This window comes from Centroberyx affinis, unplaced genomic scaffold (genome assembly GCF_046629955.1).
Source record: "Centroberyx affinis isolate AG114_WGS23_722 - 3 ecotype Tasmania unplaced genomic scaffold, CSIRO-AGI_Caff_v1 ptg000594l_1, whole genome shotgun sequence".
Taxonomy (NCBI): Eukaryota; Metazoa; Chordata; class Actinopteri; order Beryciformes; family Berycidae; genus Centroberyx; species Centroberyx affinis.
Genome location: NW_027279233.1, coordinates 70,001 through 87,500, shown reverse-complemented (window position 1 = coordinate 87,500; position 17,500 = coordinate 70,001). Strand labels below are relative to the sequence as shown.

Below are 17,500 nucleotides of genomic sequence, written 5' to 3'. Positions count from 1 at the left end.
ACCAGAGGCTCAGTCTGAGAGGAGATGAGGCAGAGTGGACCTGGACCTGGATCTGATCTGGATCTGGACCTGGATCTGGATCTGGATCTGGACAGCTGTTTGGGTTTGATGTGATTAAAGAGTTTTGTTCCGGATTCAGATCCACATTTGGAAAAAAGTGAAACTCCAAACTGACTGGCAGCAGAAATGAAAGCAGACAGAAGGTTTATGAAGGAGAGCAGCTTCAGTCCTTGGTGCTAAAATGAATTTTAGCTTAAACTTCAGGCAACCATTTCCTTTTTGAGAACATGGCGGAGAGACATGATGATCCCACAAACCATCAGCCGCCATTTTGTCTTTTATCAACTCTGCAGCCTCTACTGATCTTTAATTAGCAGATAAGCAGCAGGAATCTGCTTTATTTTATTTTATTTTATTTTTTATCCACTGTGGCTTGTGGTTTCCAAAACTCAGCAGCTACGCTCACTGGTTTTAGTTCTAAACATTTTATTTATTTACATTAACATTTATATATCATACAACATTTATTTGTTTTATTTCTCAGAGGCAGAGTTGCTCTGGAGGAGGAAACTGTCTGATTGGTTGAACTAAGCCTCAGTGGGCGGAGCCAAAGTTAGCTGACTGGCAAACAGGTTTCTCCACACATCTTCAGCATCATGCGGCTGAATCAGGTGCAAAGTTCCAGAAAACAAACCCAGCCTTGGATTCATTATCCAATAGATTTGAAACCCTGTTCAACCAATTATCCAATAACAGCTGTACACCTGGTCCAGGTTGACTGTACATGTTGTTTGCCTCATGTCTTTGTCCACTTTGACTCTGATGAAGACACAGTTAGTCTGTTTGCACAATCAAAGGCTGTGAATCTGTCAGTGTGCTCCGGTCCCTTTGGCTTTCTGGAAGTTAGCTGACTGGCAAACTTGTGTGGCAAACAAGGAACATTTATATAAATATATACAGTACAGTATATATGAATGGCAATGACTCTGTTTTCTTTCATTTATCACCATGACATCATGGTGTTGAAGGTCAGCTAGCTAACTAGCTAACCTAGATCAGTTAGCATGGTAGATTGCATTGTTTCAGTTAGCAGCAGAGCGCTAGGCTTCATAATATGAGCTTCCTCCTCTCTGACCTCTTGTGTTTTTCACTGAGCTTCAGTCTGATGTTACTGAGCCAGAAAAACTGAGGTTCTTTGGCTCCGCCCACTGAGGTTTAACTCGACCAATCAGATTACTTCTGCCTCCTCAGCAGCTCTGCCTCTGAGAAACGTTTGTAAAACTAAAACTACAATCTGCTGTTTAACCAGCTGAGCAGAAAACAGCCTGCAGGCCAACAGGAACACACACTTCAGTTTACTCTGCTACATGTTCACAGGAGAATAAAACTCCATCTGAACACCAGACTAACTCACCTCCCTGACTCAGCAGTGTGTGTGTGTGATGATGATGATGATGATGATGATGCAGAGTGAGGTCATGTGACTGTCAGCACCTGGCTGTGAGTCTGAGGTGAGAACAGAGTATCAGCTGCTGTATGAACCCTCATGAGGCATGTTACAGATGAAGCCACGCGTGTGTGTGTGTGTGTGTGTGTGTGTGTGTGTGTGTGTGTGTGTGTGTGTGTGTGTGTGTGTGTGTGTGTGTGTGTGTGTGTGTGTGTGTGTGTGTGCGTGCGTGCGTGCGTGTGTGTGTGTGTGTGTTGCAGGACACGGCCGGTCAGGAGCGTTACCGCACCATCACCACCGCTTACTACCGCGGAGCCATGGGCTTCATCCTGATGTATGACATCACCAACGAGGAGTCCTTCAACGCCGTGCAGGACTGGTACGTGATTGGCCCACAGCCTGTCATGTGACTGAATCAGTGCTGGGGCTGTGTGTGTGTGTGTGTGTGTATCACGAACATGAGAGAAAATGATGACAGAAACAGTAAAGACTGAGACTCAAGTCAGAAATAACTGTGGATTTATGTTGCTGGTGTGTGTGTGTGTGTGTGTGTGTGTGTGTGTGTGTGTGTGTGTGTGCAGGGCCACCCAGATCAAGACGTACTCGTGGGACAACGCCCAGGTGATCATGGTGGGCAACAAGTGTGACGTGGACGAGGAGCGAGTCGTTCCTCCAGAGAAAGGGAAACACCTGGCCGACCAGCTAGGTGAGCAAACACACTGATGCTAATGTCAACATGCTAACGCTAGCTGCTACTAGCTATGTTAGCTAGTGTGCTAATCAGATGTGTCAACAAGACAGTGATGTTAGCTGACCAGATGCTATGGTTAGCTAGCTAACAAGCTGACATTATCTAAACACTAAATCAATCAGATGGATCAGTGATTAAATGATCAGTTCAGTCAGAAACAGACAGAAATTAACCGTCTGTTCAGTTCTGTTGAGACAGAAACACAGTCAGCTGTTCACAGAGCTGAGGACCTCCAAGATGGCCGCCAGAGGGGGGGGGGGGGGGTTATGTAACCTGGAAGCCTCTATACCTTTTGATTCTTTAAAATTGATATTGTTACCAAACATCCACACTGTCCTGCTGTTGAAACTGGTTTTTAACATCCGGTCCTGCTGTGAGATGGAGCAGTCCAGTTCACAAAGCCTTCAGCCTGGGGTGTGTGTGCTGTGGAATAACGAACTCTGTGTGCGTGTGTGTGTGTGTGTGTGTGTCTGTGTGTGTGTAGTCATTAAGAATGCACTATACTGGTTTTATGTGTATTGCTGTGAGCTGTTTGCTGCTGCTGTAAGTCTTGAGCAAACGTACACAGTGTCTGCTGCACATCAAATTCACCATGAATGAGTGGAGCAGCAGGTCAGTCTGTCAGGTCAGTCTGTTCAGTTCAGTCTGTCAGTTCAGTCTGTCAGGTCAGTCTGTTCAGTTCAGTCTGTTCAGTTCAGTTCAGTCTGTCAGGTCAGGTCAGTCTGTCAGGTCAGGTCAGTCTGTTCAGTTCAGTCTGTCAGTTCAGTCTGTTCAGTTCAGTCTGTTCAGTTCAGTCTGTCAGTTCAGTCTGTTCAGTTCAGTCTGTCAGTTCAGTCTGTTCAGTTCAGTCTGTCAGTTCAGTCTGTCAGTTCAGTCTGTTCAGTTCAGTTCAGTCTGTCAGGTCAGGTCAGTCTGTCAGGTCAGGTCAGTCTGTTCAGTTCAGTCTGTCAGTTCAGTTCAGTCTGTCAGGTCAGTCTGTTCAGTTCAGTCTGTCAGTTCAGTCTGTCAGGTCAGTCTGTTCAGGTCAGTCTGTTCAGTTCAGTCTGTCAGGTCAGTCTGTTCAGTTCAGTCTGTCAGGTCAGTCTGTCAGGTCAGTCTGTTCAGTTCAGTCTGTTCAGTTCAGTTCAGTCTGTCAGGTCAGGTCAGTCTGTCAGGTCAGGTCAGTCTGTTCAGTTCAGTCTGTCAGTTCAGTCTGTTCAGTTCAGTCTGTTCAGTTCAGTCTGTCAGTTCAGTCTGTTCAGTTCAGTCTGTCAGTTCAGTCTGTCAGTTCAGTTCAGTCTGTTCAGTTCAGTCTGTCAGTTCAGTCTGTTCAGTTCAGTCTGTCAGTTCAGTCTGTCAGTTCAGTTCAGTCTGTTCAGTTCAGTCTGTCAGTTCAGTTCAGTCTGTCAGTTCAGTTCAGTCTGTCAGTTCAGTCTGTCAGGTCAGTCTGTCAGATCCAGTCTCTGAACTCATCGTCTATCAGTCTGACGACGATCAGACTCTGGGGGGCGACGGCCAATATTTGGGGGTTTCCGGTGCAGCCGGCGGACATCCGGGCCAAGACTTCCTCTTCCTGAGCCGGTCATTGTTTACAGTCCGATTAGCGACTTGAGACGCGAGAACGGAGTCGGAGTTGAGAGACGACGTCTACGACCGGATTGTTTCACAAGTGTTTTAGGTCCGGACGACATTTGGGCTAATCTCTATAAACAGATTTCTGCATATGAGACGTCGTCTCTCGACTCCGACTCCATTCTCACGTCTCAAGTTGCTAATCGGACTGTAAACGATGACCGGCTCAGGAAGAGGAAGTCTTGGCCCGGATGTCCGCTGGCTATTTTTTTTTTTTTTACAAAACCCTCTGTAAATTACCAACTGCATAGTTATAACTATGTAGTACTAAATATATTTATATATATTAGAATGAAACATGAAAATACACCGACCTTTCTACTGAGAAAGTGTTCTGATACAGATTTGTGCAGTTTATAAGGAAATATTAGCTAAATTGAATGTTTGTATAGCAAAATAAATATAAAATAAAGTAAAAGTTGTATTTGTGTCCATATCCAACATATAACATTTAATTCTGATATGAAGAAGCTAATATCATGAAGCCTAGCGCTCTGCTGCTAACTGAAGAAATGCAGTGTACCAAGCTAAGTTATCTGGCTTAGCTAGTCATGAACGAATGAAAGCAGAAGTCATTTCTATGTATATTTTCTGTTTATATTTTAACCAGAGTTCCTTCTTTGCCATTCCAGTTTGCCAGTTAGCTAACTCGTTAACTCTTGTTAACTGTTTGGCTCCGCCCACTGAGGCCGCGGCCCCCTGTGGCTCACGGTGTTGAGTTGACTCATGTGTTCTGTCGCCGCAGGCTTCGAGTATTACGAGGCCAGCGCCAAGGAGAACATCAACGTGCGGCAGGTGTTCGAGCGGCTGGTGGACATCATCTGCGTGAAGATGTCGGAGCGCGTGGACGTGGAGGCGCCGGCCGCTCCCGGCTCCAAGACCGCCAGACTGACCGACAAGCCCGCCCAGCTACCTCAGAAGTGCTGCTGATCGGCCGCCGGGCCGCCGCCGCGCTTCCCCGTCGTTCCGCCGCCGTCGCCCCGTCCTTTCACCGTCCGAGGGAGAAAAAGAAAAAAAAGAATCCACCGTTCCCCTTACTCCGCTTCAGTCCGTGTTTGTGAGCCGGTACGCGTTTCCCCCGCCGCGGCGTCCGTCCCGCTACGAGCGTCTCCGCCTCTCTCGGCCCCTCGGTGTCGCGGTCGACCCTCCCGGGGGAGCGAGGAGCAGGAGGGTCGGCGGGTCAGCACAGCACTGCCTCTCCTCAGCGTAGCACAACGAGACACAACACCCGTCCACAGCCGTCCACGTCCACCGGTTTACAGGGTGGAGACGGCGTCCACAGATCAGAATCAATCCAAACTAAATCGACCCGCCTACAGCCCGGCAGCCGGTCCCGGCCTTACTTACTTAGCGCAGTTTTTTGCTTGAAGACGCTTCAGGGCGACGCCTCCAACGCACAACTCCCTGACAGAGCTGCAGCCGAAACCATCTGAGTCGAAGACCGAGTCCAGTCGAGTCCAAGACTGGAATCTGACAAGTCCGGAAACAAGACCGACATCAAATCTGTCCAAACTGTCACGGTGATGCAGCTCTGCAGTGTTGTTTTGTTCTGTTGTGTTTTAGTGCAGAGTGTGATGAGTGTGATGAGTGTGATGAGTGTGATGAGTGTGATGAGTGTGATGAGTGTGATGAGTGTGATGAGTGTGATGAGTGTGATGAGTGTGATGAGTGTGATGAGTGTGATGAGTGTGATGCGTCACCCAGACCGGACCAAGCAGACTGCAGCTTGTGATTTTTGACCCAGTTCCTTGAGATTGTTTGTGTTGGTATCAGGTAGAAATACTAGACAAGTCAGTATATTCAGTGATAATAATAACAGTAACTATATTTGTGTTGCACTTTCCTTAACAAAGCTATAGTCAAGAAATCCTTGCACTGCTGGCTCCATTAACACACAGCTGGTCAAAGGAAAATTCCCCTAAAACTCTGCAGTCAGTGATGTTCTTCTCATTCCTGTCTCCATCTGCATTAGTTGTTTTTCTTCTTGGTGGATAACCGGCCAATCACAGACGAGGTGACATCACCTCCAGATGTTTCCAGTCTGATATGAGAAAATGTTTCAGGATGTAAAACCTCAGCGGTAAACATCAGGTTTTGGTGTCAGTCCCTCAGGATCAAAGAGCGAGGGCTTCTTTCTAGAGCCGCCATTTTGCACCAAGAGACGTTCAACAATCATACAGGGAGAGATCCACCAGAGAAGAGGAGAGAGACCAGTTTCTCCACCACAGGAGCAGGAGAGAGACCAGAATGCACTGCAGCGGAGAGACAAGCTGGGGTCTCTCTAATGTTCACGCTCGTCCAGCTCGCCTGCTGATTGGCTGCAGAGCGTTGAACATCACAGACTGAGCAGAGAGGAGCTGAGGGGGATTTTCCTTTAAGGCCAGAAACCAAGATGGACAAACCCAAGACAAACCAGGTCTGAGTCTAAGACCAGACCAGACTGACAGAGACCAGACCAGACCAGACCAGACTGACAGAAGCCAGACCACACTAACAGAGACCAGACTCCAGAGACCAGACTGACATAGACCAGACCAGATCAGACCAGACTGACAGAGACCAGACCAGACCAGATCAGACTGATACAGACCAGACCAGATCAGACCAGACTGACACAGACCAGACCAGACTGACACAGACCAGACCAGATCAGACCAGACTGACAGAGACCAGACCAGACCAGACTGACAGAGACCAGACCAGACCAGACTGACAGAGACCAGACCAGACCAGACCAGACCAGACTGACAGAGACAAGACCAGTCTCCAGAGACCAGACCAGACCAGACTGCAGAGACCAGATCAGACTGCAGAGACCAGACCAGACCAGACTGCAGGGACCAGACCAGACCAGACCAGACTGATCCAGACCAGACCAGACCGACCCAGACTGAGCTGCAGCTCTGCTCCTCGGTGGCTCTCATCTGTTGCTCCGGCTCCACTGAGTGAGTCTGACTGAAGCTTCCTCCTCCCCCAGCAGCTGTTGTCATGTTCACACTGTTTCTCTCATGAACGTGTGTGTGTGTGTGTGTGTGTGTGTGTGTGTGTGTGTGTGTGTGTGTGTGTGTGTGTGTGTGTGTGTGTGTGAGTAGAGCCGACACGTTCTGTCGTTATGACATCATGATATTTATTGTGTTCAGTCGTCAGGGTTTTGTGTGTGTGTGTGTGTGTGTGTGTGTATGTGTGTGTGTGTGTGTGTGTGTGTGTGTGAGTAGAGCCGACACGTTCTGTCGTTATGACATCATGATATTTATTGTGTTCAGTCGTCAGGGTTTTGTGTGTGTGTGTGTGTGTGTGTGTGTATGTGTGTGTGTGTGTGTGTGTGTGTGTGTGTGTGTATGTGTGTGTGTGCAGTATCTTTGACAGAAGTGTGATATTTTGATAATGTCATGTCAGCTGAGATACATGTACATTAAATACTTAGAGAAAAGGGAAGATGTAGAGAAAAATGTGGAAAAATGTAGTGCATTTATTATTGAATATTATGGAATAAAAAAGATAATATCCTGCCAAATTGTTATATAGCTACCACAGCGCACGTTTTGAGTGTAACTCCCCACCATGTGTCTTCATGTTGATAAAATATACAATAATATTGACAATGTCTTCATATGATTATTTTTTAAGTGAATTTGTAAATGATAGAATTAGAAATTATGATGTGTTGAGTATGGATTTATTTTTATGCTGTAACGTAACCCATGGACAAATCCTATAGAGAGTTTATTAAACTTGTTGTTACAGTTCACTCCTGTCCGAGGAGAAGCACAAAGTGATTGTACAAAATATTGTGAATGTTTGTATATTATAGACGCAATTTAGTATAATAAAAATCACAATCTTTAATCATAAACTTTGTCTATCTTCACTGTTTGACTTTTTTTTTTATTTTTTTTTTTATTATATATAAGCAATACTAGTAATACTGTTACTACTTCTACTACTTCTACTAGTAATATTTTTTCACTTGGCATCTGAAATTTTATTAGATCTTCCTGCCTTCACAACACCAATTATGTCAAAGTGTATTCTTTTTTTTTTAATAATGCTTAGAGTGGATGATCCTATCACAATATCTAATTACTGTTCCAAATTTTATAGTAACTTATAAAACTCAAAATACTGCGAAGAATCAACCAACTTCCTAGATACTTTGAATAATATCACCCAGATTAATTTAGAACACAAAATGCTATGGGATGATCCTATATCTCTGGAAGAAATTTGAAATGGTATTAAATATCTTAAGTAAAATAAATCCCCTGGAGTGGATGGTCTCACAGCAGAATTTTTTAAGGCCTTTGCAGAACAGTTGGCACCTTTCCTTCTGGAAAGTTTTCTTAGAAAGTATAGACAAAGAGACTCTTCCTCCCACCTTGACACAAGGTCTAATTAATTTGATTCCTAAACCCAAAAAGAACTAATTGATAACTGGAGGCCAATTTGTATTCTCAATAATGACTACAAAGTATTTGCCTTAATATTTGCAAAAAGAATCAAGACTACTAGTGCTAGTACTAGAACCCATTATCGATGAGGTTCAATCAGGATTCATGAGAAACAGACATATTTCAAATAATATTCGATTGGTTTTAGATTTAATTGACTATTCACATTTATGCTCTCATGATAGCTACATTCCTTATAGATTTTTACAAAGCATCTGACACAGTAGAACATAAATTTATTTTCCATTCCCTCAAAAAATTTGGATTTGGTTAATTTTTCTGTAAGGCCATTAAAACCATGTATATGAATGGAAACGGTTCAATTAAACTGGATTGTGGTACATCTCCTAGGTTTCAATTAAATCGTGGTATTAGGCAGGGATGCCCAATATCTCCATATCTTTTCCTTCTCTGTACACAGCTTCTCAATGTTCATATTAAAAGTGGTGCCTTAAAAGGGATATCAATTGCTGATAGAGAAGTTATTATTAGTCAGCTGGTTGATGACACAACCCTTTTTAAAAAAAAAAGATTCTAGCCAGGTTCCTATTGCAATAGATTCTGTACAGGCATTTTCTAAAGCTTCCAGGCTCTACCTAAACCTTAATGAATGTGAACTGTTGGCCCTCAAAGAATGTGAGACACCCAATATCTGTAATATACCCAAAAAAGAAAAGGTTACTTATCTAGGAATTACAGTTATGAAGAACAAAGATTCTAGATGTGCTTTAAATTTTGATCCAATTGTAGAATCACTGGTTACAGAGGGATTTATCTATAAAAGGAAGAGTCTTGTTAACAAAGGCAGAAGGTATCTCCAGACTAACTTATGCAGCTATCTCACTTTATGTTGATAATAAGATCTCTAAAACAATTGATAACATGCTTTTGAATTCCATCTGGAAAAACAGAGCTCACTACGTTAAAAAATCTGTTATTATGAATTCATATGAATCAGGAGGACTTAACTTTCTCGATTTCTCTTAACAACACGTTCAAGGTCAATTGGATTAAACAGTTCTTAAATAACCCTACCTCAGTCTGGAACTTCATTCCTCATTAAATATTTTCCAAATTAGGTGGTCTGAAATTTATTTTGCTCTGTAATTACAAGGTTGAAAAAACCTTAAAATTATCCAATTTCCACCAATAAGTAGCCCACTCTTTGCTTGGTCCCTCATTTATAACCATAACTTCTCACCACACAAATGTTTTATTTGGAATAATAGAAACATATAAAAATAAATCCTTATTCTATGAGAAATGGTTTACAAACAACATTATTTTGGTGAATCAGTTATTTAATGACAATGGGCTATTACTTAACTAAACAGAATTCTTGTCTACATTTGGTATAGCCTACCTGTAACTCTGAAGGAATATACAGTTGCTAGATGCAATTCCTTCTGGAGTCATAATGCTCTTTAGAGATAACTATACACTTACAGCCATAAATCCAACTGACACTCATATAAGTCAGATATGTTTCTCATCTACCACCAAAAATAACAACAGGGTATACATACTTTATTTCAAAGCGATATTGTTTCCATCCCCTATGTTGTTACTTATTGGAACAGGTTGACAAACAATCTCAATTGGAAAAATATTTGGAAATTACCTTAGAAGTATTTATTAACTAATAAAATAAGGGAGGTCTCTTTTAAAATTACACATCGATATTACCCAGCAAATCATTATCTTGTAAAGTTGAAAAAGGATATTAATGTAAACTGTTCATTCTGTGATGTATACCCAGAAACACTTCAAAAAGTTTGGAAAGACTTATGCAGGTTTATTATTGATAATATTGACTCTGATTTCACTCTACGCTTAGAAAATGTATAGTTTGGCATCAATAAATATAATATTAAATAAGTCAGAGAATGTTATCTTATAAACCTAATTATTATTTTGGCACCATATCCACAAATCCAAATTTAATAATTCTAAACCCTCATTTGTTGCTTTTGATAATGAAGCCAAGCAATACATTAAAACAATTATTTCCTCTGAAAACAAGAAGGCCATTAAGACAATGCAAGTCATTCAATGTATTTCTATGAATGTGAATTTATGTTTAGTCCCCTGGCTTCATATTTAGTTTCTTTGCTTGACTGTTACTTGATTGTTGTGACATGTCTCTAAGGACTTTGTACCTGATGTTAAATTTATAATAAAAAAAAACAACAACAAACAAACAAAACAAAAAGTGGATAATGTTACTGTAATTCTCTGGACATGTTTATCAGTTTTAATGTCCTTCAGATGTCGCTGCTCAGTCACTGTCTCTTCTCTGTCTCTTCTCTGTCTCTCTCTCTTCTCTTCTCTCTCTCTCTTCTCTGTCTCTTCTCTGTCTCTTCTCTGTCTCTCTCTCTTCTCTGTCTCTTCTCTGTCTCTCTCTCTTCTCTTCTCTCTCTCTTCTCTGTCTCTTCTCTGTCTCTCTCTCTTCTCTTCTCTCTCTCTCTTCTCTCTCTCTTCTCTTCTCTCTCTCTTCTCTGTCTCTTCTCTGTCTCTTCTCTGTCTCTCTCTCTTCTCTTCTCTGTCTCTCTCTTCTCTTCTCTCTCTCTTCTCTGTCTCTTCTCTGTCTCTCTCTCTTCTCTTCTCTCTCTCTCTTCTCTTCTCTTCTCTCTCTCTCTTCTCTTCTCTCTCTCTTCTCTGTCTCTCTCTCTTCTCTTCTCTGTCTCTCTTCTCTCTCTCTTCTCTCTGTCTCTTCTTCCTCTCCAACATCCTGAGGCAGAGAGTTGTGCTGCTGCAGAGCGGAGCGGCAGAGAGGATGAGGATGAGACTGGAGATAATTTAATTCCTCTCTGTCTTTTCCGTGCTAACAAACTTCACTAGTGTCGCCAGAGACTCGACCTCCTTCAAGCCAATCAGACGCCCCGTTTTACCGAGTCGATTTTCTCTCTGCGAATCACAAGGCGCGTTGCAGGCTTTGTTTTGACTAACCGCGACGTGAAGTTCGGTTGTATTGAAACTCCAGCCAGGTAACTTTCATCCAAGCTAGCAGAAAGAAAGGTGAGTTTTACATCTGTTCATACGGACAGAGCGGCTGGCCCGGTCGTGTCTGACAGGTCAGATGGGCTTTAGCTAGCAAGTGAAACGACTCGGACATTAACGAGTCTGGTTCAGAGACGCGGTCCGCAGCAGGCCGGTGTTGTGTCATTGTCAACAACAGGATTACTGTAAGCTAACATACAGTTAACCAAGCTGGTAGCTAACGTTAAGCTAGCGGTAGCCAACCACCGGGCTAGGTTAGCGCTTGTTGTCAAAGTTGACCCGACTGACATTTGGCCAAAGTGTTTGCAGAGCCAGAGCAGCTAACCTAGCTAACCTAGCTAACCTAGCTAACCTAGCTACAGCTGGTGTTACACTGAATTTGGTGACCCATCAGATTCTGAGACCTGCCCTGATATTCTTACCCTAACCCCAACCATCTCACTCCTCATGCCTAAACCTAACCAACCTAACCAACACTGCAGGTCACAGACTCCGATGGGTCACCGAACACGGCAGAACACCGGACAGGCTGACAGCTAACGTTAACTGCTGTCGGTCAACTCTCTGAACTAAAGCTTCTGTCTTGTAGTGAAGTCAGCTCCTTACATGCCGATCTCTGTTGTGACCGGAACTGTTCACCAAACACCATAGAAACATCAGGTACTTCAGTGTTGCTTCTCTTATCGGCAGAATCACGCACCATAAAATATGGCTGAAGACTTCTTCTGAATCATTGGTAGCCACTCATGTGTTCGGCATGCATTTGATCCGTTAAGTAGAACTGATTTCAGTCAAATTTCATCTTTCTGAATTGGTTCACCTGTAATGCCCGCAGGCTTCTGTAGTGTGTGAACCAGTTCTAAAACTGGACATTTTATTGAAATGCTTGTTGGTGGACTGGATGTATACTAATTTGAAGAGTGGCTCCTAATCATTTGTAAAATGCGTGAAGCCATTTGTTATTAGATATATGAGCTGACGTCACACTGCCTGGTCAGCGGAGGTGAAGCTGTGAACAGAACCTACAGTATTAACCCAAGTCTTATTTAATGTTAGCCTGCTAGCTGTAGAAGAAACCAGTTAATGAGTCATCTGATAGTAGAAAACAGTGGAATCCTGTCATGGTTTGACAGACAAACTCATAACTGTTCCTTCAGCCAAATGGCGTTAGTGCAGCTAATTACCTCTTTCACTTTGGCTGTCAGTGGGCAGCAGGTCTTTTCCAGACAGGAGAAGCAGTTCTGATTGGCTGACAAACTAACCAGAAGTTGGTTAATGTTTCTGTGTCGTCCTGCATTTCCAGCGCTGACAGTCCAGATCCAGTGGAAATGCCTCAGACCAATAAGTCGGTGAGCGGAGCCGGTGTGCCGGGCCAGGTGTCGGCCCCGGACCGGGGCGAGCCGCCGCCGGAGGCCAGGGGCCAGGCGGCCGGCGGGGACGGAGCGGGGAGAGACGCCGAGGAGCAGGGAGACCCGCAGATCATCAAGTCTCCCAGCGACCCCAAGAAATACAGGTGGGACAGAGGAGAGTCTGCTGTCTGGACTCAGTCTGGATCAAACCTGAGAGGTTTCTGTCCAAACTGAACCCAGACCAAACCTACAGCTGTGAAGTGCTGTATGGAGATTTTATAGAGATTTGCATATTACCACTTTAGGTTCATAACCCAAATGAAATACGGCGTTCCTCTCTCTGTCCAGATACATCGAGCTGAGCAACGGCCTGCGAGCGCTGCTCATCTCCGACTTCAGCGGGGCGGACGGGAAGGGGAGCTGTGGAGACAGAGACGGACGGGGGGGGGGAGAGAGGAGGAGGATGAAGGAGAAGAAGAAGAGGGGGATTCTGGCGAGGGGACGGAGGAGGAGGAGGAGGACGGAGAGGAAGAGCAGGACAGCGACTTTGAGGAGCTGGATGAGGAGAGCGAGGGGAAGAAGAAGAGAGGAAGCTCAGAGAAGCAGGTGGGTGGCACTGTGTGTGTGTGTGTGTGTGTGTGTGTGTGTGTGTGTGTGTGTGTGTGTGTGTGTGTCTGTCTGTGTGTGTGTGTGTGTGTGTGTGTGTCAGAGAGCTGAATCTCTGCAATATTTCAATCTCCGGTAAATTATGTTTAATTAAGTGGGTTCATATAAAGATTTTAAAATGTGTGTGTTTGTTTATTATTATTTTTTTAAAGATTATTTCTGGGGCTTTTTTGCCTTTATTTTGATAGTTGACAAGAGAGAGAGGCAGAGAGAGAGAGGCAGAGAGAGAGAGGCAGAGAGATGATGCTTTTTGTATCTGTAAATGCATAGTTTATTTTGGGGTTTTCTTTTAGATTATTTTTGGGGCATTTTTAGTCCATTGAGCCACCAGAATGCCCATAATAATTCTTTTTTTTTTGTAATTTTATATTTTTATTTTAACCTTTACTTATCCAAGGAAAGTTGACTAAAGTTCAGCCAGTCTGCGGCTGCTGGTTCAGTGCCTTGCTCAGCGGCAGCTTGGCAGCAGTCATGGAGGAGAGAGAGTTGCTCAATACATTTCCCAGCAGGTCCAGGGATTCAAACTGGCAACCTGCTGGTCACAAGCCTGCATCAGCTCCACGATGCTGTTGTTATGCAATGTTTCATATGAAGATTTTAAAATGTGTGTGTGTGTGTGTGTGTGTGCGTGTGTGTGTGTGTGTGTGTGTGTGTGTGTGTGTGTGTGTGTGTGTGGTGTGCAGTCTGCAGCTGCTCTGTGCATCAGTGTGGGGAGCTTCAGCGACCCGGACGACCTGCCGGGCCTCGCCCACTTCCTGGAGCACAGTGAGTCCTGCAGAGACCTGCAGCAGTCAGACCGGCTGAATCCACATGTCCGGACTTGCAGACTTGCAGACCTTACGGCTCGCTCCCTGAAGTCCAGCAGGTTCAGGGTCAGAATGTATGATGTCTGTAAGGCTCTCATGTGGACTTGTGGGGCTCCATGCAGACTTCCAGCGAGTCCGCTACCTTACAGACTTCTCTGGTGATATTTCCCATCGGTCTTTTGTTTTTGTTTTTTTTAGTATTTTATTTTTCAGTTTTTTCAAGATTTGTGAAGTTAAACATATACAAAACAGGCCCACAAAGAAACAGAAAAATAATAATAATAAATACAAAAAAGTGGGAAAAACAAAATAGGAAACACAAACAATAACCCGAACAGCTGCCAGATAATATCCACAGCCTTTACACACTCATTCACATGTCTGTTGTACGTTCACCATTCCTCTTAAACAGTCTGGCTGACTTGGACCTATGGAATCGGATTCTCTCCATCTGTATAATTACAATCATCTCGTTAAGCCATTTTTTGAAAGCAGGGAGCGGAGGACGACTTCCAGTCCAGTAGAATAATCTTCTTGGCTGCAGCCATATTCCAAGAGACACAGCTGTTAGCTCTTCACACGTGAGACCTGTAGTGTCCTCTGAGAGCAACCTGAACAATGTCTTGTTCATAGACTCTAGAGAACCAATCAAATATCCTTGACCAGAAGTCGTATAAAAGTGGACAAAGCCAAAAAAAGATGAGTTAATGTACCCTCCTCTGCCTTACATCTGTCACACAGCTCTCCCATCGGTCATTGCACGACAGACGACAGGTCAGCTGACACAGACAAAGGCAGAAACATGACGGGAAAACAGGCAGAGGGTTTTCCTGTGTGAGTTACTAACATCGACTGATATGATGCAGCAGATATTCAGCCAGCGTTGACTGTGATCAGCCTGTAGCCGATGGACTTCTCCGCTCTGCCCCCTTCGGTGAGCCATTGTTTGTCGGTGGTATCCACGGCAACGAGCGAGGGGAGAAGTCCCGTCCCATTCGCCCCTTGTATGCAGCCCCGCCCCCCCGAGCCCGGTGAACTCATCTAGTCACGCTGAGCTTCAGTCAGCGTCAGCGTACGTAAGACCAGAGTCCACGAGTCTGCAGGCCGGACATTTGGATCGGGCCACTCTGTCATGTGACGCAGCCAGGAACTGATGTCACTATCAACACCTTAACCAGAGATGGGGACTCGAGTCACATGACTTGGACTCGAGTCACAGTTTGAATTTCTTGAGACTTGAGTTGCTGCATGAAGAGAAGACTTGAGACTTGACTTGACTTGGGTTCTGGTGACTTGGGACTTGACTCTGACTTGTACTCTGATGACTTGAAAAGGTTTCTAAAGTCTTGACTTGAGATCTTGTGTTTGTGTAAATGACTTAGATTGAAAGTGATGAGATTTGTTCCAGCAGACGACTGAATTTAAATTATGTTTTCTGAATTTGTATGGAATGATTGAATTTATTGAAGTTGAAACTGATTATAGAAATCAAACTCATGATGCTCTTACCAAGTTTTTATCCTATTAAAACCATATTGCATTGAAAAGTCCTAGATATTTAGTTTTCTTTAAGATATTAAATTGATACTGGACTCTTGATTTGTTCTGACTTGACTTGGTAATCTCCATTTAGACTTGAGACTTGACTTGAGACTTGACTTGAGACTCGAGTGAAGTTGACTTGGTCTTCTCCTCCTCTCTCCCTCCCTCTCCTCTCTGCAGTGGTGTTTATGGGCAGTGAGAAATACCCGGCGGAGAACGGGTTCGACGCCTTCCTGAAGAAGCACGGCGGCAGCGACAACGCCTCCACAGACTGTGAGAGAACCATCTTCCAGTTCGACGTGCAGAGGAAGTATTTCCACGAGGCGCTGGACAGGTGAGCGGAGAAACTTCACCGGCTGAACCTCGCTCCCCTCCTCTCCTTGTTTCTCTGTGTGGAAAAGTTGGCTGCTTAACGTTTGGGTGACATCGCCCATCAGTAGCCAATCGGATACTAGTGCTGCCATATGTCCCGCCTCCTGGAAGAGAAAAGTCGGCCTGAAACTCGATTAGCAGGTACAACACAGTACTGATACTGCAGCAGGTACTGTTATCAGATCCATAAGTCTCAGTGTTTCCCCTTTATGCAGCTAGCAGCAGCATTATGCCACTGCTGAATTATTATTTTTTTGCAGAGAGCAGAGCAGAGGGCTCCGTCTTCTCTCTTTAGAAACTAACGTTATATTATTTTGCGCTACAGACGCTTCATATCCAGCTCACAACAGCTGTGAGTAAAGCATAAAAACAAGAAACTTTGTGCTTACCTGATAATGTCAGCACAACAAGCACCGGGTAGATGTCAACAATGAAGCAAGCAATGCTGATCACAGATTCAGGATTATCATTCACCGAAGGGAAAACAGTCCTGCGGCTTCACGTGAGTATCACACAGAAACGATACAGCAAACGCAATCATTTGATAGGAAAACACAAGGAAACACATATCTGTGAAATAAAGAACATTTGGAAGATCCACCTTGATACAAAGACAGCAGTGTTCCACATGCACCGATTGTTTTCTCCTTCCTGGAGGCGGGCCTTACTCTGCACGGGGGCCACCGTGACGCGTGAAAGCTGTCAATCTCAAAGACGACTGACAGATGAGACGGATCATAATAATGCTGCACACTGACTGAGTCCAGAACAAAATCTAATGTAAAGCCTCCTGTACTGACAGCCTGGAAAAAGCAGATACACTACGAACCACTAATCCCTTAAAATAACACAACCTTTACATTCATTTACATTCATTCACCCCTTAAGTTCCCCTTACAGTTAGTAAAGGCAATTATTAATGGAGGAGATCTGATTGAAACCCCTTAAACTTCTCCTTAATTTTTGACTGCTTACTTTCTAATATAATGAATTGAGGGAGACAGGAACTTTCCATTAATAACTCATAAATAACCTGTAAACAATAAAAGAAAAAACCCTTAATTGCTAATCAACCCATGAATAAACCCCTTAAAAACCTGTACTAACCCTTACTTTTTTTAAAGCAATGTTATTTTTTAATGTATAATTAATGTTTATATAATGGAGAGATTGAGGACATTTCAGGGGTTTGGTGTTGGGGTCAGTATGGACAAAATGACCTGTGTGTGTGTGTGTGTGTGTGTGTGTTGTGTGTGTGTGTGTGTGTGTGTGTGTGTGTGTGTGTGTGTGTGTGTGTGTGTGTGTGTGTGTGTGTGTGTGTGTGTGTGTGTGTGTGTGTGTGTGTGTGTGTGTGTGTGTGTGTGTGTGTGTGTGTGTGTGTGTGTGTGTGTGTTCCAGGTGGGCCCAGTTCTTCATCTGTCCTCTGATGATAGAAGACGCCATCGACAGAGAGGTGAGGCTGTGGACAGCGGTCAGTCCAACACACCCTGACTCTCACCTGAACACTC

The 17,500-nt window shown here is 44.0% G+C and overlaps 2 protein-coding genes across 3 annotated transcripts in view; both read left to right on the top strand.

Annotated features, from left to right (window-relative positions):
• The window catches only part of rab3b (RAB3B, member RAS oncogene family), a 15,728-nt gene extending 3,456 nt beyond the window's left edge, over window positions 1–12,272 (top strand). Inside the window, exons 2-5 of one of the 2 annotated variants that reach the window (XM_071518541.1) lie at window positions 1,708–1,826; window positions 2,029–2,153; window positions 4,555–4,652; window positions 12,267–12,272. In XM_071518541.1, the coding sequence (XP_071374642.1) occupies window positions 1,708–1,826; window positions 2,029–2,153; window positions 4,555–4,652; window positions 12,267–12,272 (348 nt within the window). Of the gene's footprint in view, window positions 1–1,707; window positions 1,827–2,028; window positions 2,154–4,554; window positions 4,740–12,266 lie in introns of those variants that run through there. The other variant, XM_071518540.1, reaches the window with a different exon arrangement.
• Window positions 11,228–17,500, top strand: part of LOC139643401 (nardilysin-like) — a 35,783-nt gene continuing 29,510 nt past the window's right edge. The window contains 8 exon segments of the mRNA XM_071518539.1: window positions 11,228–11,275; window positions 12,561–12,770; window positions 12,955–13,058; window positions 13,061–13,212; window positions 13,956–14,037; window positions 15,801–15,954; window positions 17,391–17,443; window positions 17,446–17,463. Coding sequence (XP_071374640.1) covers window positions 12,586–12,770; window positions 12,955–13,058; window positions 13,061–13,212; window positions 13,956–14,037; window positions 15,801–15,954; window positions 17,391–17,443; window positions 17,446–17,463 — 748 coding nt within the window. The 5' untranslated portion in view covers window positions 11,228–11,275; window positions 12,561–12,585.